Source organism: Sminthopsis crassicaudata, chromosome 1 (genome assembly GCF_048593235.1).
Source record: "Sminthopsis crassicaudata isolate SCR6 chromosome 1, ASM4859323v1, whole genome shotgun sequence".
Taxonomy (NCBI): domain Eukaryota; kingdom Metazoa; phylum Chordata; class Mammalia; order Dasyuromorphia; family Dasyuridae; genus Sminthopsis; species Sminthopsis crassicaudata.
In genome coordinates this window covers 255,419,199-255,443,487 of record NC_133617.1, presented here as the reverse complement: position 1 = coordinate 255,443,487, position 24,289 = coordinate 255,419,199, and the positions used below count along the sequence as shown (strand labels likewise).

The 24,289-nt window shown below is 31.4% G+C and overlaps 1 protein-coding gene across 1 annotated transcript in view; it reads right to left on the bottom strand.

Annotated features, from left to right (window-relative positions):
• Positions 1–24,289, bottom strand: part of SNTG1 (syntrophin gamma 1) — an 813,750-nt gene that overhangs the window by 491,501 nt on the left and 297,960 nt on the right. Inside the window, 4 exon segments of the mRNA XM_074278136.1 lie at positions 7,472–7,513; positions 7,620–7,663; positions 9,543–9,600; positions 23,682–23,738. Of these exon segments, the coding sequence (XP_074134237.1) occupies positions 7,472–7,513; positions 7,620–7,663; positions 9,543–9,600; positions 23,682–23,738 (201 nt within the window).

Sequence of the window (24,289 nt, the reverse complement as noted above, 5' to 3'; positions counted from 1 at the left end):
TTTTTCCCTTCAGAAATTGCTTTAGCTGTTTCCCAGGAATTTTGCTATGTTGTTTCATCAGTCTCATTTTGAATATAATTGCTGTCCCCAAGGCCCATTGCTACAGCATTTTTTCTTTAGTCATGTAGATAAATACCCTGTTCTGGTGAAGACAGGGATTGATTTGGTAGGAGGAGAGCAGCCTTCAGTCTTCTTCAGGGCTCTTCAAGCTTCAACTTTCTTTAGGTACTTCTGTCTTCCAGCTTCAAGATTGAGTGTAGGTCAACCCTACTTTATGCTGCTAAAGGAAAGACTTTGGGAAGTCATGAGAGGAGCTGACAGTTTCCATCTTATCTTTATTTCTATTTCTTGATTAGATATCTTGGGAAACTTCCCTTTGGGTGAGATCTTGAACTCTCTCTCTTTGCTAACTTATTTTATTGCCAAGTAAGCACTCCTTTACTCTGTAACATGTGTTATTTATTCTCTTATGTGCACTTTCTCTGATTTCCATTTTGCTACCATTTCTTTTTTATTTATTATATGTATTCATTATGGAGTTGCTATTTTGTGGAAAGTCAGGTTAGTTAGATACAAAGCTTGGAGTCCTTTCCCCATCACTGAAAAATCCCAATCACTTACTCATATCACTAGACAACAATATTTAAGGAATCAGATAAATATAATTCTGTTATAGGCCAGAACTCTGAAACAAGGATTCTTACAAGGTGTTAAGTTAGTGGAATTGATAAAGACAATGGTTATCTAGTTTAGCATGGTGTTTAATAGTTCTCTAGTTCAGTGTACTTAATACTTAATATAGTTCTACAAGATTCACACCTATGATAATACAATTATAAGAAAGCATATAAGCTGGGAGCCTCAGCCAGAGTCAGAGCCAGAGAAGACAAAGGACTGGAGTTCTTGGAGTCAAGTTCTTGGAGCCAAGGAGAGAGATTCATTCCATCTTTGGTCAGGCTCCTGGTGGCCTGGCCTCCTGCACTTCTCCACTGAAACCAAGAGAAGGACCTCCAGAAAGCTAAGTAAAGCCTCAGGCAAGGAAACTACATTATAAATCATATAATAAAAGCCAGACAAGGAGACAAGACTTTGAAAGAGAAAATAAAGAATTTGGACTTTAACACCTGGCTATTCTTGTTGTGATTACTCTATTGAAAAGAAGGCTGCTCCCAGAGACCTCCAAGAGAACCAGAAGAACATTACATAATTCTACAATAGAGTACACTCTCTGTGTGTGCAGAATAGTGATCTCTGATTCTAAATTCCTGAATTTCTCTTCCTGGTAAAAATGAAAGTTTCCTTTGGAGAAGGATCCAGAGGAAAGAGGCTAGATGTATCTATTTTGTTTGCCTTTCAGTCATATATGGACATACCTGCTGTAGGCTGGGGGGGCATAGATCCTCATCACATGTGAACTTTGCTACATATGTGGTTTCCTTATATTTACATCAATTTTTAAATTCAATTTTATTAATGTATTTGTTTTTCACATCAATAGAATTTCTTCCAGAACTCCCCTCTCTTTTCCCAGAAAGTCATTCCACATAGTAAATGTTTTATTTTTAGTGAAAAAGGAAAGGGAAAAAAATCAATACATTGAAAAAGTGTGAAAATATATTCTGCATATGTGAACCTTCTAAGACTATAAAAGAGTTTGCATGTCTGCGTATGTGTGTGTGTGTGTTGGGGCAGCGGTCAGTGGTCTTAATATCTTTTCTTTGGGACTATTATAGAAAAAATATCCTAACCCTTTCCCATATAAAAGTGAGGAAAGTTTTTTTTTTTTTTTTTTTTTTTTTTCTTTAAAAGGTCTTGAGGAATTCCTCAAGACTTTGATGGCTTAGGGTACTAAGGACTAAAATTGTTCATGTCATTTCATTACATCAAAAATCAGTCATAAGGAGCTAGATAGATAGAAGGTGTATAGATGCTTTCTGCTAGTGAATGTGATGAAAATTTACTCAGCTGAATTTTTCAAGTGTTTCTCAGACATGAAATATCTCAAGGACATCCTCACTGAATATTCTTCAACAGTGACTAAATAAATTTAAAACATAATGATAATTCTTAGATGATCTACAAGAGTCTCATTTTATTCCAATATTGTACCTGAACTATGAAAGAAGGGGCCTGGCCTGAATCAATCCTACACTAGATGAGGAACCATGATTATTGCTTGTAATTTTGCAACATTCTAATTTGATTGTTTTGTGATTATTCTTTCCTTTTGCATTATTGTAGTAAAAGTGTATTTTTTTTCATAGCTCTCCTTAATTTGTTCATCATCAGATAATATAAATATTTCCATTTTTCTCTGTATTCACATTATTTTATTTCTCACAGATATTTATTTATATTGTAAATTTTTGTTTTTGCTTTTATGATACAATGATTGCAATTCCCACTTTCTTGGATTCACTTGATTCAATCAATTTTATTTCAGTCCTTTATTTTTATTCTTTGCTTATATTTGTTTGCTTAATTGTGCTTGTTATAAGGCACAGATTACAAGATTTTATTGTGTTATCAAATGTGTAACCTTTGTGTTATTGGGTTTTTAATCCATTCCCATTTAAAGTTATATATGTTAGGTAAATGTTTAACAATTGACTTTCTATAGGGGTAGATGTGATCATAGCAAAGTTTTTTGTTTGTTTGTTTATTTGTTTGTTTGCTTTTTTGCTGAGGCAATTGGGGTTATGTGACTTGCCCAGAATCACACAGCTAGATAGTGTTAAGTGTCTGAGACCAGATTTGAACTCAGATTCTTCTGACTTCAGGACTGGTATTCTATCCACTGTGCCACTAGCAGCCCCCATAACAAAGTTTTAAGTTTAATCTCTATCATTGACGTTTTCTTATTTTCTTAAGTCACAACAATCAACAAAAAAAGGAATCAAGTCCTAATTTGTATCATTTCCTGATTTTCCAAATATAAATGCTTTCACTAGAAATTAACAATCAACTCTTTCAAGTCAATCCAAACCAGCTCTAGCACAAATATACATACATATATATATATATACATATATATATATAGATATAGATATATAGATATATAGATATAGATATAGATATAGATATAGATATAGATATAGATATAGATATAGATATAGATATAGTCATATGTATTGTATGCATATAGGTGTGTGTTTATATGTTTGTGTTTTTATGAATATGTGCTTCAGCATGTCTGGCAATGATCCAAAAGATATCAAATTATTGTTTTAAAAATTAGAATAGTCTTTTTGTGTAAAATTCTTTCTTAAACTAGATATCTTTTTAGGTTGTTGACTTTGAATAAGAAATGCAATGAACAAGAAGACTTTCCTAAAATATATTCATACTGTGAATATAGTCTGTCTTTTTTTTCCTGTCCATGTTGGTTTAGTTATAAAAATTTAATATCAATCAGCCCCAATAAGGGAAATACTCCAGTTATGTAATAATAAGGAAAGATAATGAAAATACAAAATAGATCATTATTGGAAAATCATAGATCACAAATACATAAGTATATTAGCACCTGCATTTTAATCTGTAATGTCCCTTAGTGGAGGTTAAAAATAAATAAATATGTTACAGAGGATCACTTATCATTTGTAAAATACTCCCAGACTCCTTTTCTCTGAAACAGAAAGAGCCTAGCAAGTCTTATTATTAGTATATTCTAATTTTTTATACTTCACTAATCTGTTTCACCACCATTTGTCTAAGCATGCTGCCTACCTCTGAAGAACAAATTGCAAACACTATCCCATCTAACAGCATGGGGTTTTAAAAATAGATCTGACTTTTTCCCCTTCCTGGATAATGAGTATAAAAATTCTTTATACTTACAGCACGGGATAAAATTGAAAGATGTAAATGGAAACAGAATCAAAATCTAGTTGGCCATGTGAAAATCTTTTTTTCTTATTTATATGTGCAAAAGCAAGATTTCCCTATATTATTACTGAGAATTGATAAAGAGGCAGCACAGTAGATAGAACACTTGCTTTGGAATCAAGAGAGACCTACCTAGCTTCAAGTGCATCAAGATAATGCAAATAAAACTTCCTGGAGTTAGGAAGACTTACTTTCCTGATTTCAAATTTGGCTAGTTACTCAGTTTCCTCATCCATAAAATGAGCTGGAGAAGAAAATGACATACCATTCCTCTAGCTTTGCCAAGAACTCAAATAGGTTCACAAATTGTCAAACAAAACAGACTGTTCCCAAAGTAACTTCACCCCTCATTAGTGCTGAGTAATTCTCTCAGACCACAATTAAATTTTGCATACTATTTTGCATTAATAGAGGGAATTTCTTACATCATACATTGATGAAATGAGTTTGATAAGAAAAGGGATAATTGATTTTTTAAAAAAAATATTATCATTATTAAATTTAATTTAAGGGTTTTAATTAGAATGTAAAGCTAAGGTTATATCAGTTTATAGAACATGTGGAAAACATTAAGATTTGCCTATATATATATATATATATATATATATATATATATTTTTTTTTTTTTTTTTTTTTTTTTTTCCTAGTAAGTGCTTCAACTTCCCCAAGGGATGGATTAGCTTTTTTAAAAGTTAACATTCTTATACAAATAGAATGTTTTTTTTTTTTTTTTTTTTTTTTTTTTTTGCTTGTTTGTTTGTTTGATTTGAGTAGAATTTTTCCCCAAATATAAGCTAGAAGCTACTGGAGACAATGTACTCTATAAAAAAAAAAAAAAAAATGGTTTTCTTTTATTAAATTCCCAGGGAGTTTAGTCTTTGAGGATAATGAATTCTTACCAATATTTTACATAACTTAAAATTCCTGATATTGCCACTGGACTATAACCAGTATAAATGACGGTTTTTTGTTTTTCAACATGATCTTCCATTCTAAAACCTTAATTTGGGAGCTACAAGGAATCTCTGATACTAGCTAGCCAGACATCTGTCTCTTTGTGACTCTGTACTGTCCAAATGGTTTTCTTGAAGATTCTGAGACCACAATTGAATTCAGGAAGATGAATCTTCCTAATTCCAGGCCCAGCAATCTATTCAGTTCTTTTGCTCCCTACACAGTCATATTAAAGTAAAGAAACAGACATCCATAGAGGTTAAATTACTACCCTACCTTCACAAAAGTAAAAAGGCAACAAAGGAGTTTTCAAACCCAGGCCCTGTGATTCCAGATTCAGTGTTTTTTTTTGTTTTTTTTTTTTCCCTACCATAATCCTATTTACCTATCTACTTCTAGCAAAAACAATCCTTTTAACTGAATTTACATGGCAACATTCTCCAAATCTTTCCATTAGAATGGTGAGCTAGGCTAAACCTCAGCATGTATCTGCTGGTCCCTTCATATACATAAATAAAGAATCAACAGGGAGCTTTAACCTCTTTTGCCTGAGGGTATGCCTTAACCCACTTATGGCTAAATCAATAACTAGCAGAGATTTCTGACTCTCTTAGAAGTTATAAATACTTCCACTGGGGTTCCAAAGAGATCTAATGATGAAGGAGAGCTATTGAGATGCTTTATAGATTCCTGAAAAAAAAAAAAAAATGGGGATATTCCTCCTGGAGAGTTATCATAGGAACATGAATCCAGAATGGGAAAAGGCTTTGGAGATTATCTAGTCCAGTGTTCTTGTTTTATAGAACAGAAAACTGAGCAAGGAAATTATATGACTTCAGAAAATCACACAAATAAAATGCATCAGAAACAGGAGTTGAATGCAAGTCTCCAGATTCAGTGCTCTAGAAGAAAAGACTATCTTTAGGATTTTCATGTGTTGGAGGACATCAATTTTTGTGTTCAACATATTTTAACTTGGAGATATAATAAGGACGCTTCTGAAGGAAAAAAAAAAAAAAAGAAAAAGAAAAAAAAAAAGAAAGTCAAAAAGTGTAATATGCTCCAGAGGCTGATAAGAAAGAGAAGAATCTAAATAGGAATAAAGGAGAGACAATTGCAGAAAAAACCTATTCTATTTTTCAGCTGCCTTTAACTGAATAGAGAGGAAGGATCTAAGCATTGTATACTTTTATGCCTTCCCTCAAAATTATCCTATTTGGACTTGATATTATAGAAAAGAATAGGTCTGAATTGTTAATGTTTATGAAATCAGAGACATTGGATTCAAATTCCAGGTGTCACACTTACTACATTTGTGACCATAAGTAAGTTATATACAGTTCTCTCAATTTCAATTTTATTGTGTATTAAATAAGGTGATTTCCAAGATGCGTTTCAGCTCTAAGTCTATGTGTAATTTCATGGTCCCATGATGTCTGAAGTGTCCTCCAGACATAGATCATGTAGTCCTATAAGACTTATACTAGATATAATGTTGAATTGCTGGACATGCAGTTATTGGTATATTGTTAAGTATTTAACAACTAGATCTCCTCCAAACTGAAAAATACTTTTATGATTCAATTACTTTTTCCCCACTCCATCACAGTATTAGGTCTAGAAAAAAACAAAAATAATGAATCAAGCTTTGGTAGCAGTATTTGAGGATTTCCAAGTTGTAAATGTTTATAGTAGACAATTTTACCCACAATTCTCAAATGCTTATTGATGTTGAATTTGGTATTGGGAAAAATCTTGGATGGCATGACCTGAGATCATTTCTCTGAGTGGTCACCCTGGCCATTATATAACTCCTATCTTGGAGCCATGACCAAATCCTCTACAACATTTCAACCATGCTTCTGCCTCTCTCACCAATCTAATGTGACCAGACAAGATGTATGGACCCTAGTGACCCTATCTCTCAATGTCCTTATTTAATACCAAATTTATCATTATTTGAAACTTTGGGGGGATGTTTAACTTCCAAATTTACTTACTGTATTTTGCTTTCCCATAATAATAACCATAATTATAACATGATAATGAGGGGTTATGCTGCATTCACATAAAAATGTAGAGAGAGATTGAGATAGAAAAGATATGTTTAACATTTATCTATTTTGTCTCATTTTTGTTTACAAAGTTTTAACAGCAGGGACTGTATCTTCTTCCGGGGGGTGGGGTGGGGGTGGGGAGAAACACCAACAAGAAACAACAAAAATAAAAAATAAAAACCTCCAAACTTCTTCAAATGTTAGTGACTATCTCAGTAGTTTTCAGTCCTTTTGGTCACTCCATAATTATCACCTGGTGAAGATTAGCTCTATCATTTAGGAAGAGGTAGATAATGGTTGTTAATACATGCAAGAAAAATGAAACAGATGTTCACAACAAACAATTTCAAGGATTCATTCAAAAAATTTAGCTAAATACATCATTTGACACTGGGTCTAATAAAGTGAGAAAAAAAAATTGAGAAAGATGTGTTTGCAGAATACATGGTTTGGCCTAGATGTTAGGTAAATCCACATCCTTATTATGAACATAAAGGGGCTTTCTTCAGTAGTGTATCAAACACTTGTTTACACAAATGCTCCTTCACTGAGAAAAATAAAAGCAAGCTTACCACTTCTTCATGCCTGCATTTTCTCACATTAATTCCATTAATCTGGAAAGGAAAAAAAAAATTCTTGGTCTGCATCTTGTAAAGTGAGTTTGTATTTTTCTTTTAAGGACAAACTATGCCAAAATATACACCTACTATGTTTACATACCTGAAGAATGGCATCTCCTATAAAGAGCAATCCTGAAAGTTCAGCTACAAATAGAGAAACAATAAATTATTCCTTCATTTTTAATTATTATTATAATTCATTAATAATTAATTAGGTGTAATGATTAAGAAGGTTAATGTGAGTTCCATATATTCAAAATCAACTACTAAAATGAATTGGGCTTATTCATGTTGTAGAGAGTTCTCATTATTGAAACTTTCCAAGTGAAGTCTGGATGGTCATATTTTAGAAGACATTCAGGTCCAACTATTAGTCAGATTAGATGATCTAGGGGTCCTTTTCAATAAGCATAGATTCTGTAAATAACTTACTTTTTTTTTTTTTTTTTTTTAATCGAATGAAACAAAACATCCACAATCAGTGGGTATTATGTAGTAGGAAAAATTTTGAACTTGGAGTCAAAAGACATGGATTCCAGTCTTCCCTTTGCTCTTTTGTAAATACGTACTTCTTTATAAATTAGAGGGAAAAGCCACTCATCCAGGAAGGATTCAATGTAACTCATCTATTAAATATATATATTTTTTGGACAAATTGATTGAAATGAAGTCTAATGAGGTACTTTTCATTGGCTGCATTTTTGTAAAGTGACTCATTTGCCATCAAAAGGAAGGATAGAAGAAAGAAAGAAAATTAAAGACTTGATTTTCAAAGAAGAGACAAAGGCAAGAGACAAGTATAGAATTTCTGTATGTTCACAAGATAATGGGACAAGAGGAAAAGTAAAATAAAATGCAAATACAATGGAAAGAGGACTCATCCTGAATTCAGGGGACATAAGCTCAAATTCTAATTCATAATTATTACCTATGTGACATTGGAGAAATCATTTAATCTTTCTGTATCTAAGTTTCTTTGTGAACCAAATATCTAAACCTGAGTTCTCTTTCCAGTTTTAGATCTTTGCTTTGTTTCAGTGAAGTGATATATTAGAATTTTGCAAATGGATTTGCAAACTCAGGAAGTTTTTATAGGTATGAAAGAAACCAGACAAAATATTTAAGCTCTTTGATTCTCAGTTTCTGCACCTGTAGAATATAGACAACAGAAACAATTATTTAACAAGATAGTGAGGATCAAATGAGATTATATATATATATATATATATATATATATATATATATATATATATATATATATATATATATATATACACATATATATATATATATATACATATATATATATATATATATATATACCTATATACATATGCATATGTATATAGGTATATATATATATATATGTATATATATGAAATGCCTTGTAAAACTTAAAATACCATATAAATTTAAGCTATTATAAAAAATACATTTTTTCTTCCCAAGTGGTTTGCTGATCAGCATTTCTTTCTTTACACCATCTTCAGCAGGTCCTCATTTAAGTGAATGTTGATTAGAATAAAAAGCAAACTCTATATGCATAACTCTAGTGAATTTGTAAATGAGGGGAGCAGAGAATTCTAATATAGAGTGATGTTGGGAAGGGAAAAAAAATGCTGCATGCTTCCTTGAGTTGTCAGAAAAAATATGAGAAGGCACTTGACACTGATTATGAAAGATGGAATTTGTTCAAAAGTGTTTTGTTGATAGAGGGAAAAGAGAAGATCTAAGTACAGTGATTTAGGGGCCTGGAAAAAGAGCTTATTTATTATGTTATCTATAACTTTTGTGAATATTTTTTATTAAAAAGACACATTTAAGTTTGATTTTTTTTTTTTTTTTTTTTTGGCTAAGGCAATTGGGGTTAAGTGACTTGCCCAGGGTCACATAGCTAGGAAATGTTAAATGTATGAGGTCACATTTGAACTCAGGTCCTCATGACTTCAGGTCCAGTGAGCTATCCACTGCACCATCTCGCTACTTGGAAAGTAGTTAGAAATAATGTTAGATTAACACATACCTCTTTGTTCTTTGGAAATTTTTGAAATTACTACTGGAATGTTATGTTCTGCTCCTCCCTGGAAAATAATATAAAGAACTGATTATTTAAAAGTTTAAAACACATCCATAGCTAAGAAATTAGCAACTAATTCACAATATTCATTTATCATGTTTTCAATGAGTGAGTGGGAAATGAAACAACAAAAAAAGTGTCCTACATATTTCATTAATATTTTGAAAATGAGTGAAAATAAATGAAAATTTTTTACATTTTTACTTTTAAATAATATCAGATAGGATCAAAGTAGCATGTTAAGAGGGTAATGTAAATATTTTGAGATAGAAATATAAATTTTTTTTATAGTTGCCTGTCATTTCTTCTTATTAAATTAATTGCTTCTGAAGGTACATTAAATAATTTAAATTACAAGATTACTGCATTGAGTTTTAAATGAATAACATTGATTTTTAAAAATGTTTTATGGTTCATTTGAATTTCATGACTAATTGCTTCAACATTTCAATATGTGTACATAAGCTGTCAAAATAATACAAAAACAAAATGAATGCTTTGTGATCAAAATAGCAAAAGAGATATGCTTTACAAATTAAAAACAAACAAAAAAAATCAAACAGTTAACTTAAAAAAATAGCTTTGCTCATGAAACTTCTGCTAGTCAGTTACAAAACCTTACCAAAATAGATCAAACATCATAAGAGTAAAAAAAAAAAAATAGTGGAAACATTTAATAGAGAAATGTTAGAAGTTTATCAGTTACACAATGGAGTTATCCTTTTTTTCCCCAGAATTTGAGAGTATGTTTTGTATTATTTTCCTCCAAAATAAAATCCCTTCAAAACAAACCTTTCTTACTTAAAAGAACCCATTACCAACCATTTGGCAACATGTTCACATTTCACTTTAGTAAGCTTTTATGTATGAAATTCCCTCTCATAAGTAGGCAAAAAATTCCTAAAGGGCTCAATTTCTTTTAATAAACTGCTTAAGAATTATGTATAGGATTCATTGGAAAGCTTTGCCATAAGACCTTCCCTTTGCAGAAATTCCTTCCTCAGGATACACAGGTGCTTTGTAATTCTATTAACTCTATAACTGAATTGAAATTTAGAGCATTACAAGGGTAGGTTAGTTCATGCAATGCTGCCTAAGCATCCTGAAATCACCTCCACAGAACATCAAGCATATGTTCAGAAGCAAATCTTGTTGATAGGTATCCTCCCTGATATGCTCATAATGGATTTTTCAAAATAGTCACTTAAATTCACTTTTCACTGAACTCCAATATTGTGACACTAAGTGCCTGACTTTACTTTGCTGCGGTTCCTTACATAAATGTAATTATCACCAACTTCCTCATGGATTATATTTTAAGAGTTCATTTGTAATTTGAGGTTTTAAATGCTAGAACCTATTTTATCTATGGAACCAATATAAGAAATTGCGATTGCATTTCTGAGCCAAACAATTTTAATGCTAAATATTACAGCTATTAAACACTATTCAGATTAGCTTGATACTAACTGCTTACTAGGTTTATTAATAGTACTTTCTATTATGAGTGATGGACAATGCAGTGTCAGATAGATGAAGAGCTGAAGGAGAAGAAAAAATGAGGAAGATGTAGTCAAGAGAAAAAAACAGGAATAAGATAAGGAAGAAGGGAGCTTCCATTGGGCTGGAACCAATGATCAAAACTGCATAATTATAAATTTGAAGTTGAATTTGAATAATTTTAACTATTTCAAAATTATTATTAATTTTTTGGTACAAATTGCTATTGAGCTGTATTATTTTTTGTTGGTTTCCTACATTATTTTTCCCCCTAGTTTCTCCCCGTTTCTTAAAGCTCCCACTTCCCATGACACTAATGTGTTCATTATGTGTCATTGAGAGTATCCTCTCATGCCTACCTTATCCATCAAGGTGATCCATGCTCTAAAATCAATCAATTCTCAATCTAGGCAGTCTTCTAAATGGACTTGGAATGAGAAGGCAGGTTAAGAACCCTCCATTAACCAGCCTTTTATTACTTAGTCACCAATTGATCTTGGATGACCAATTTTGCTATCTGATCCTAAGTTCCCCTATTTCTAAGGTAGTAATGTTATTTACTTGTCTGAGTTGTTATGAGAAAAAAAGCTGTTTTTAAAGTATTTTATAAATGCCAGGTACTGCTATTCTTCCTTTAGCACAATGTGTATCCTCTAGATTCTAGCAGAAATTTTATTAGATGGAACTAATTTATTTTGCTGAGTTTTACTAGTCCAAAGGGATCAACAGTTACATTTATATTAGTAGATATTCTGTTCCTCTATTTTTTTTTTTTTTTCTTTTTTCACTCTTCTATGGGAAGATAGTTTATAGGGCCAATAGTACTTTGGGTATGTCTGTGTCTATGTATATGTATGTGCGTTTTCTGTTTTATAAGTTGATTTAGCCAATAAACAAAACAACATCAACATCAACACAAAGAAAATAAATATTAATTATGATCAATCTGTCAATTATCTTCTCAGTTTTTGAATGGGCTGATCCAAAGACAAAAGGTAAAAAGATTATTGTTAGGTCTGTATTTCTAGCATTTCCAGTTTTAAGGTCTATAAGAGCTCTCCCTCTACTGACATAACCTTTAGATGAGGTTTTGGAAAAGAGTTTTCATGGAAATTATATCCACTATGATAGATATTCCTGATTTTCAAAGGCTTCTTTGTATGTTTTACTTCTAACTCCACATATTTTTCTAAGATCTTTCGTTTATAAGATAAAATATTTAAAGCTGGAAAGAACCTTAGAGGTCACCTCTTCTGATCCCTTCATTTTTACAAATTAGGAAATTGTTATGCAACTTGTCAAAAATCACATACTAAGCAGTAGTACTTGGATTTGAATACAAGCCCCGTACTTCCCTTAGTGGGGAAGGATGGAGAGGGAATAGTTGATATTTATATATGTATACATCAGCTATAAATTAAAGAATACTTATATTTAAACTTTGGTTGTTGATTGATTTTAAATGAATATTATTTTTCATTGATTTCCATTATAAAATAACAGGAAGTTTTTATAAAGGTTATTCTTCATAGAACTTCATTTTAATTTAATTTTCACAAATTGTTGGCCCCTTCATACCCATCTCAGAAATATTTTTGTATAGTTAATCTGATATCATAAAATGTGACTTTTCTCCTATAAATCTATATGTGACACCAGAGATTTTCCTCTACCGACACAGCCTTTAAATGAGGTGTTAGAGAAGGGCTTGAATGGAAATTATTTCCACTATGATAGATATTCTTGATTTTAGAAGTCTTTTTTATATCTTCTATTATACATATGAGTGGTAGGAAAATATATATCCATATAGCTCTATCTGTCTGTTATCTAAAAGTTATGCTGCTACAATATGTTATTATATAGCACAAAATCATTATAATTGTAAAAATCACCTCAAGATTAATGGTTAGGCCTTAAAAAAATAATGTATCATTTGTTTTTTTTCTATATGTTTAGAATCTCATAAAATTTGTGAGGGATGATCTATGCTTTCCCAAAATAATTTAGATATAGTCTGACATAGTCTTGATGTTATAATAACAGACCATTTCCCAGTAAGGTATATTTTTCATATTTTACATATGAAGTGACTCCTGAATAGAGTTTAAAAACATATTTATATATATAATATATATGCATATATGTATATGTAATCTATTTATACATATGTATGTAAAATATAGTTTTGGGCAGAAAAGATATGTGGACCATTCTTAGTTAAACCTCAAATGAAAGTATGGCTATTCTAAATAATCTGTCAACTTTGTCATAATTTTTAAGAAATGTTTATTTTGCATCTTTTTTTGTATTATATTATGAGGAAAAGAAAATACTGATTTGGGTTCCATCTTCTTACCCAGGAAGAGAGAATTTGGTGTCTCATGATCAAAGACTTATATCTAAGCAGGACATATCAGAAGAACAGTAACCTACAGAGCACAGCAAATGGAATTAAAGCTGAGCATATAATATATTATTCTATGTAATTGCCATATGCTACAGATTTTCCAGAACTGCTTTGATTTTCAAAGATTTAGATTTTTAGACCTAGAAAGGATCTTAAAGATAATCTACACCAATTCCTTTAAAATGAAGAAGTCGAGGACTGTTGAACTGAAAGGAATTAGCAGAAAGTCATGTAGCTGCATAAAAAAGATGCAAACTCAGGTCTTTTAAATCCAAGTTTAGTACATGCTTTTCACTATATTACACTGCTTATAGAAGAAAAAAGAATGTGCTTTCAGTGAGTTTCTGTAGTAATAACACATATTGAACCATGTGTTCTGAATTTGCATTGTAAAAGCTCAGTCACCATACTACTTGCTCCAAATCTCAGCAATCTCTTTTTATTGCCATTTGCTTTGTTTCTTAAATATCAATCCACTAAAGAATAGGGGGATTTTTTTTTTTCTCGGATTGGTTTGTAAAGGGATTGACTTAAAATTGAACAAGACAAAATAGTGATAAAGATAAAGGTACAAAGCAAATTTACTTCCTAAGTGACTAGAATTCTATCTAATACTGATAAAAGATATCTAGTAACTTCTACCAATGTACAGGTCTCATCAATAGCATCTTCATATTTCTTTTCTTCCCATTTTTTTATTTTCCCCACTGGGAGTCTGCTCCTAAAATCATGTGAAAAAATGTCTAAAAGGAAAATATATGGTGTTGGACTTCATTTAGACATATAGATGAAGGGAGAAAATGGAAATTATTGTAAGGGGCTTTCTTTATGGAAAGAAAAGTGATGCCAGAGAATTGGTCCTGATATTAAAATAAATGAAAAATTTGGTGGACTTCTCAAGAACAAAGATGAAGATATTGTTGCTGAAAATTAAAACCTAGTTTCTCGTATACAACCATGACAAATGGAATTACCAATGTTAGATATGAAAATCTTTGTGAAACTTTTGAACTTCATCTTTAAATTTTATTTTTTTTTGTTTTCAGTTTCTGCAAATATTGCTAGTAGAAAAAGCTTTAGAAAATTAAGGGAAGGGGAAATCTATTTTAGTTTACTTCAGGGATAGGAGAAGGAAGCTATAAATATGTGTTTTTGTGTATGAGAGAAGAAACCCGATTCTGGAATAGCAGATAGTGACAGTAGCAAGAGATCAGATTAGTCCATAGGAGAAAAGAAAAGAACTTCTTAGTGGGCTAATCAGAACTAAAACTTTTTTTCTTTTTGAAAATATTGTCAAACTTCAAACAAATGACTTACAAATAAATTTTTGGAATTTAGATCATTTATAAATTGGAGCCTCCATATAGGTAATGTTATCTTTTGGAGGAAAAATTATTAGAGAATTTGCATGCATTCAGTGCAAAAGTTTACCTATTGCCATATTAACCCATGCACATATGAAAAAATCTATACCATAAAATGAAAACAATGTCAACATCTCTTTGCCTGTAGGACAATGTCAAAAAACTGCCAATGTTATTGTTTTCACAGAAAAAAGGGATATATTAATTTAATTTTTAAAACAGAATGGATACTTGACAATTATTCAAATTGATTTTTTTTAAGTGAAAATTTCTTAGTTTGGGGGTCATTTTATTTGTCTATCAGTGAACCAAAAACAGTTAAAAATTTTTTAGGCTACATAATTATGTTATATAGGACTGTTAAATGTCCCAGTGGATAGAATATCATCCCTGGAGTCAGGAGGACCTGAGTTCAAATCAAGCCTTAGACAATTACTGTGTGACCTTGCACAAATTACTTAATCCTATTTACCTCAGTTATTCATCTGCAAAACGAACTGAAAGATACCACTCCAGTATCTCTATCAAGAAAACCCCAAAAGGGATGACAAAGTATCAGACATGACTGGAAAAAACTAAACAACAAAATATGGTAATATTTTTATGTTTCTTAGCACTCTTACTATATTCCCTTTTAACCTTATGCCTCCTTTGGAAAAGCAGAAGGGGGACCCAGAGGATAGGAGGGTTTTTTGTGTTTTTTCTTTACTTTTCATTAAGTCTATTGGTAATGAGTCTTTCTATTATGTAATAACATGGACAAGCAGTTATGAATGGAATAAACTTTGCATTTTTGAAGGAAATACAGATATATTTGGGGTCACAATTACTGAAGTACCATAGTATGAACTTGACTATGGTTTGTATTTGAATGACTCCCTCCAGTAGGTGTTTTATTCATTCTTATAACAATTCAGTTTTGAGAATTAAGAGCAAGAACTATGAACATAGTTGTATATTCTACTGAATATTCTACTGAATATTCAGTATTTTAAGAAAACACTTCTATCTCAATTATATTTTATTTTATTTTAATATTGCACAAAATCTTAAAATTTCAAAACAAAATCAATAATATATCCTTTTAAAAGATGTTAGAAAATATATCAATTCAAATAATTCTATTTCCATGTCTTCACTTAATATACTCCTTTATCTCTGATTCTGTCTTTTGGTCTTTCTGTATTTATCAGTCTTTCTCATTATCTAGGGGTCCTCTTTGTTTATGACTCTACCTCTGTTTATCACCTTCTCTACTTGACTCTCTCTTTCTTTTCTCTCCCTCTCTCCCTCTCTTTTTCTCTGCCTCTCTGTGTCTTTGTCTCTGTGTCTCTGTCTCTTGCTAACAATAAATATAAACATGCGCACATAGACACAAACACACACACACAGCTGAGTGATCTACTTGGTTCATTGAATTGTCTTTTGTATTGTAATGATTAAGGAAATATGTGTTAGTATTTTGGAACTTAAATTCAAAATCCTTTTATCTTAGAGAGAGTCAAAATTGTAAAGAACATCTGAGCAAATATTTTAGAGAATAAAAGAAAATAATAAAGGGAAAGAAAACAAAGTAGTTAATTTTGATAACATTAAAAGGGAAGGAATGGTAAATCTAGTGAAAAGTTTGCCTATGTCTTTACCATTAAAAACAAAACAAAACAAAACATTTTAGGTCAAATGGTAGAATTTTTTTTCCACCTTCACCTGTTTTCATTTATACCCTACAAATAAAAACAGACATATTTTCTTTTTCTTTCACCTACATTTCCAAATATATACCTCCCTTTCCCCCACCCTAGAGAGTTATCTCTTATAAGGAAAACATTAAAAAGAAAGAAAAACAAAAATATTTCATAACAGTAAATATCATATTAATAGTTAACAAAAGTATGTATTCTTTCACACTTATAATCTCCAACCTATTCAGAGAAATAATGTGTGACAAGATGCAATGTGGTGTGGTAGAAACAAATTTGAGGACCCTGGTTTATATCCTACTTTTGGAAGTTACAATTGTGTCACTTTGAAAAATTCATTCTATTTCCTTGGGACTCAGTTTTCTCCTTTGTTAAATGAAGGAGTTTGGAACAAATGATATATGAAGTTCCTTTTGTTTCTAGATTTATGATCCCAGTAAAGGTGACTATTCTCATTGCTTCTTTATACCCATGTCTACCTACCAAATTGTTTTAAGAACTCAGAACATTAAGTATATTTTGGTTTTCCTTAATAAATATGGTTAAGGAAAAATGTTTATGATTTTTAAAATAATTCTGAAAAAAATAAACTTATTTTTGAAAGATGAAAGAAAAAAATATAATGCAGCATTATTTTAATTGTGGCAAAAATATGGGTTATATATGAATGCTGTGGTTCTTTTGCTATATACATTTAAACAATTCCATAATCTATACTTTCTACTTATATTACTTTATTTTTAATTTATTTTATTTTATTTACATTGCAAATAAAAAGAATGCAGTCTTTTATAAATAATACTGGCTGGTATGTCCTATAAGAAACAATAACTGATGAGAGTGAGAAGGGGGAAAAAGAAGCAAAAATTATATTTTATTTATTGATGTAGATTGCTTGAAACAAAAATAAATGTCTACAAACTTTTAATAAAAGAAAATACGACTTTAAATTTAGAATAGTTTAAAAAATACTTTAATCACAGATGCCTTTATGTTTGAAATTGAAAGATGCTCATGACAGTGAGAAAATATCCATAGCAACAAAATTAGGGAAGGGCCAAATTCATGTTATGTTAAGAATAGCTGAAGGAATTGTCTACTCTGAGTGTCAGAACACTGGTGAAAAGAGTGCATCAACAACTAGCTTCAATGATTTCCAAGATTTGTCATGTGGAAAAAAATATTATGTTGGCCTTTAGATGGCTCAGTGGATAGAGTTCAGGGCCTGGAGCTAGGAAGACACATCTCCCTGAGTTCAAATGTGACTTCAAATACTAGTTCTATGATCCTGGACAAGTCCTTAACTCTGTACTTCAGTTTGTCACTTAACTCTATGTAGTTCAGTTTCCTTACTTTTAAAGTGAGTTAGGGAAGAAAATGGGAAACCACTTTAGTATCTTTGCCAAAAAATCCCAAATGGAGTCACAAAATCAGACCTGATTGGAATGACTACATCATATGTATATGAACATATAAATATGTGTTACTACATAATGGATGAAAAATAACATGAAAAAGGAATTAGACATATTTAGTTTGATGCTAGAAGACAGATCTAGGGATAAAGTATAAATGATGAAAAATGGCAAATTCAAGGTTGGTATAAGGAAGAACTTTACTATTAGAATTCTGGGACTGTGATGGGCTGCTTGGGAAGTTGGTAAGGCTCCCTTTACTTGGTAACTTTTAAGAAGGGTTAAATAGACATGTCAGGTATGTTTTGAGATTCAATATTTTGCACATATGGGTTGGACAAAATGACATCTGATACCCCTTCTAACATTAAAATTCCCATATATCCAATTAACTGTATTAAAGGGCAAGCTTGTTCCTCATTGCCACTTCCAGAATTTTTCTTAAGTAGCATCACTAAGCAATTATTTTATTTTTTATCTTTACTCCAACTCCTGGTTTTATGTTAAAGGATTTCAAGAATATATGTGGATATCTCTTCAAATACACTAAGTAACCAGTTCCTCAATAGACTAGACTTTTATGGTTATTTTTTTCACTTCCATGAAAGACCATGATGATTATACTTATCACCCAAAAGTATTTCAGTCTCATGATTATGAATTCTCCTCCTAAGTCAATTATTTTCCCCTGCTATGACTCTCCAATCTCCCCATCACTCAGTATTTTCCCCAGTCATCACCTCTTTTCTGTCTACAATTTTTCTTTTCGTTCCCTATCTTTGCACCTAATTTCATTTTGCCCTATTCTTTGATCTTGGATTTCTTCTAACCTTCCACCATATGACACCTCTACTCTTACTTATATGCTATCAAATGAACTGAAGGAAGTCATGAAATTATACTAGATATTGTCATAACAGGACTAATTTCCTTTCCCCTCTAACCTACAAACTTTTTTATTACTAGTAAGAATACCATATACACCCAGTCACATTGACCCACAACATTTCTTCTTCAATTCCTCAGGTATAATTGACCCCAGAGACTCTAGCTGTTGCCAAACTAATTTTTACCTCCTCAACATTTTTAGCATACACACATTTTCTCCATCTATTACTCTATTTTAGGCTCTTTTTACCACTCACCTCCATTAGAAAATGTTTGCACCTCCATTACAAAATGTTTCTTAAGATTTTCATTGCTTCTAATCTCTTCCACAAGTTGACAAAATGACATTTTCTAATGCAAAGCTTCTTCAACTGTGGGTCAAGAACCCACAAAGGGTCATTTAATGATGTGGGGATCTTGAAATTATGATTTTTTAAAATCATCAAATGGTTTATTCTTATATCTATTTTATATACCTATATATACTTGGGGTTACATAAAATTTTCTGGGGTGAAAAGGGATCATGAGTAAAAAAAAGTTTAAGTTTAAGAAAAAAAAAGTCAAGCTTCCTTCCTCTTTGCTACTCAATAATATCTACTGACTCCCTGATACCTGTTGGATCAAATATAAATTTCTCTGGTCTTTAATTGTCTTTTTAATGTGTTATTAATATAAATATAATTGTATAATAATAAATAATAATATAATGTGTTATTAAACAAAAAGAAAAATGCAAGGGCACAACTTAATCATATTTAAAATGATCACTTCTTTCCCCAAAAAAATAATGTTTTCAATTCCATGATCCAGAACCATACTGTCATACCTGGTTTTAAGATATACATATTTATATCTATATATATCTCATGTTTGTTTGATTTGAAGTTAGGAAAATATGATTTTAACTCCAGCAGCTGATAATTTTTATCTTTATGATCTTTTGAAAGCTCAATTTCCTATGGAATGCCCTTTATTAACTATAAAATGGGACTAATAATATACATATTACACCTACTTTATAGGGTTGGTACAAGGCTCAACTTAGATAATATATATAAAATATCCACAAAACCTTAGGTGAAAGAGGAAATTTGCCTCAATTGTTACCTAGCCTAATTCATTGAATGGATGCAGCCTCAGTCAAACTGAGACCTATTGAATAGTTTAGCTTAAAAAGGCCAAGGACTACCACTACACCCAAGGCCATCCCTAGTTATCTTGATCTGTATCTGATCACTGGACTCAGATGGCTTTGGAGGGGAGGGTGAGACAGGTGACCTTGCATAGACCTTCTTCACTTAAATCCAGTTCACTTGTATGTCATGGCTTCTCTCTAATTTCATGGTTCTCCTCAAGAAGGAGGACAAACAACAAAACCTGAGCCATTCTATAACATTTAATAATAATAAAGTCATGGCATAGTAGAAAGAACACTGCCTGTAGAAATGAGTTGTGATACCACCTGTAATTCTTATTATCTATATGATTTTTGACAAGTCAGTCAGCCTCCTAAGATATTTCTTTGCTCAATTACAAAATGAAGGACTTAAGATAACCTTCAAAGTCCCTTACATCTCTAAATGTATGAACTTGAACTCTGTATTACACTACAGAGTTTGAGATAGTACACAGATGGAGATAAAACTGCTGCCTACCCAAGAGAATATTAAGCATGCTTGTATATTTGAATAAAGGGACTACATAGAGAACATACTAAGGTCGATGAAGATGGAAGAGATGGTTGAGCATGAGCAAGCATGGACTTTTCAATAGCTATTGGACATCTCCAAGTTGCAGACATTAAAGAGAAACCACTATCATCCTCAACCCCAACTATGCACTTATACATAGACATTCTCTTCCTCTCCCTTTCTTTTTATGTCCTTTAAATTCTAGTGCTTATAACCAAAGAGACTGCTGAAAACAGACTCCCCTTAGTCAGTTCCCTTTTTGATTGAGATAAAGTGTTTTATTTTGTTATTAGCCAAAGAAATCCTTTACTATTGTGTACTGTTTGGTGTATTTTAATCTGTATTGTAATTATGAGTGCTTCAGCTTTTTCATTTTCTGTGTAAGTCTGTTATCTATGACATGATATTAGAGGAATGATTTACATTATTTCCCTCTAGGTAATATAAAAGAAGGGTAGGAGAAAAAGACTTTCTCATAAGCTGTATTTCCTACTAAATATGGTAAGGAGGAACCAGCATGATCCTGATATGTGTGACCAATTGAATTTAAAACACACAGAATATTACACAAAATATTAAAGTTTCAGATATAAATTGATGTAAGGATTGCAACTGGATGGTGTGTGGAGAGAGGTGTGTGTGTATATGAGAGAGAGAGAAAAAGATAAAGAGAAAGAGAGACACAGAGACACAGAGAGACAGAGACAGAGACAGAGACAGAGACTCTCTTTGGCAGAGAGACAGAGAGGGAGAAGGAGGAGAAGGAAGTGGAAGAAGAGGAGGAGGAAGGCAAGAAGAAATACAAGAAGTAAAGAGACAAGTCTTATAGGGTATATAATGAATGTGAGAATGCTGATTTTTTTTTTTGAGAATATAGATTTTCTAATGTAAATCTACAGAGACATCAGATTTTTCAATACCTGACACAAATACCATTTCCCATTAGATTCCCAAACTCTGAATATATGTAATATGAAATGAATACCTTTTAAATATTAAGCTTTAAAAAAGACTGAACTATACAAAATGCTGCTGTTAAATAGTTCAGTACATTTCAGTTCAGTTCAATTAAAAAGTTCAATATATTTTTTAAGTAAACAATATTCCTTGGTTTACTTCTACATTGTTTCATTTTAATACACAGTTCTTTAGAATGATAAAGTTATTCTGAGTTTCCATTAGTTGTGTGTTAAATGAGGCACTCTATATTAAAAAAAATTAGAATAACATTCTCAAGTGGTGTGCATATTATGATAGTTTGACTAAGTAAAGTGGGAAGAATGCCAGTGCAATACAATTACTCTTCCAAAATAAGTCAATCATTTCCACATAATTTTATATAGTCACTCAAACTCAAGTTGTATATTCTTTTCATATGCTTAAAGTGCCTCCTCAACATTCTTAGATGGATTTGAGCATATCAGGACAATTAAAATACAAATCCTTGCAGCATAAAAGGACTTTCTTGTCCTTAGCTTGACTTAATGTTTAAAAAAATCTGAGCAGAGTATAATTATTTGTTTTCATGAATAGAAGACATCTGCTATATCAAAAAAGAAAATCAAAGAACCAAGTGAAATTAAAAAAAAAAATCCACCTGGAAATTTTCTTATAATAGGTAACACAAGGCAAATACACATTCATCTTTCTGAGTTGCTTTTTATAAGGTCAGCTAAAATCACATATTCACACAAATGGTAGTTTTACTTTGCAGGTATATTTTTAATTTATTTTTTATGCTTTGAGATATTTCTTCTTAGTTCTTACCCACTGCTATAATAATGAAGATGACTATAATAACTGAGAAGATGAAAAATTCATTTCTTTTGTGTGTACTTAAAAGGTTGAAATCAGGTATGATTGTTAGTCTTTTCTCTCTCTTCAAATTTATCATGCATATATTTACCAGTTTACCCACTATATGCCCCCAGGAGAATATAAATTACCTGAAAGCAGGGGTTCTTTGTAGCTGAATTTTGTATCCCCAATACAAATATAAAAGCACTAGACTTTCAATATGATAGGGGCTTAGGGTGTGTTTTTGTTCTTTTCTTCCTTTCCTTCTAGTCTTTCTGCCTTCTTCCTCCTTCCCTCTTTCTCTCTCTTTTTCTCTCTTTGTTCCCTATCTCCTTCCCTCTTTCCTCCCTTCCTCTTTATCTCCCTCCCTCTTCCCTTCCTTCCTTCCTTCTTCCTTCCTTCCTTCCTTCCTTCCTTCCTTCCTTCCTTCCTTCCTTCCTTCCTTCCTTCCTTCCTTCCTTCCTTCCTTCCTTCCTTCCTTTTATTTTTTAGTGGAATGAATTGGATACAAACAATCTGATTTTGTTTGATTTAATACAATAGTGATAGTAAATTAAATAAAGTAAAGTAAATAGTAATACCATTTGTTAAATCTTTTTTTTTTTTAAAGAGAAGGTAATGAAGTAAATTGATAGTGATCTCATTACTAAATAAATATCAGAGAAAGAATAGCAACTTCAGTTTTATTAATGAATGAAAATGAATGAATAAAGGAGGGTCATCTGATCAAATGAGATAATATTGCTAAAGCACTTAGCACATAGGAGGTTCTATATAAATAAAAGTCATTTCCCAATCCCTCTCTTCCTCTTATCTTCCTCTTTTTCTTAGAGCTGTTACTAAACTGACTCTCCCATTGACTTGCCTTTGTAAAATGAAATTTTATTGAACTTTAAATCCATAATATAAACAAACAAAATTAATCAAATGAAATTTGACTGTCATATCTTAATGGATATGGACCATATTGGAAATATCTTTCCCCTGTTTCACCCATTAATGGGTACAACCTGTGGTATATTCATTTATTACAAAATGATACATAAAATGCCCTTGGTTTTAGAGTAGAAAACAAAGATGGAATCCCATGCCAGAGAGAGGTGCAAATCCCAACTACTTTTTCCCCTCAACTCACTCAATTAAAATAAATGTTTTATTTGATATTTTGGATTGTTTAGCCCAATTTGTTCCCTAAGTCAAATAGGAAAGAGTGCTTCACAGCCCTCTTCTGCTTTCTTCTTTATTCACAAAATAAAATGCATGATAAGGCAGGCATTAGAGCATGGCCTATGCGATGATAGACTGAAATGACATGCTACCTTTATGCTTAATCCAAATCCTCCTATAGTTTGTCTTCTAATGGTCACCGTTCTTTCCTGAAAAAGAGGGTTTTTTTTAAAGTGGTTAGTAGATTCTAATACTGTACTTACATTTACATTTCTATTCTCTTGCTTGGTTATTTGATAAAGTAATATCAGAATTTAGATTCTTACAAGTAAAAAGATTAATTTTAAAAGTTATAATAAAACTAATAACCTAAATCTCAAATTACTGAAAAATGATTAAATTGTTATTATACTTCATTGTAAATTTAAAAATTAATCTCTATTCAAACCATTTATGCTCATATTTCAAAATATAATGCTTCTCAAGCCTCCTCATTATATCATGTTATACTTTCCTGATAGCACTTATGAGGCTCATTTTTTACATTCACCCAACTACTGGTTATCCACAGTGGAGACCACATAGCAACCAGGGATAACCAATCTACCACTGTTTGATCAAGTTTCAGCTTTGTGTGGTAAAGGTAAAAGAGTAAGGAATTAAGACTAGGGAGAGAAGTAGTTGAGAAAAAAATAATTATATATTTCTAAATGCATTTTTTTTTGTATTGTATCCATTGTAAAACTGTAGAATATTAGAA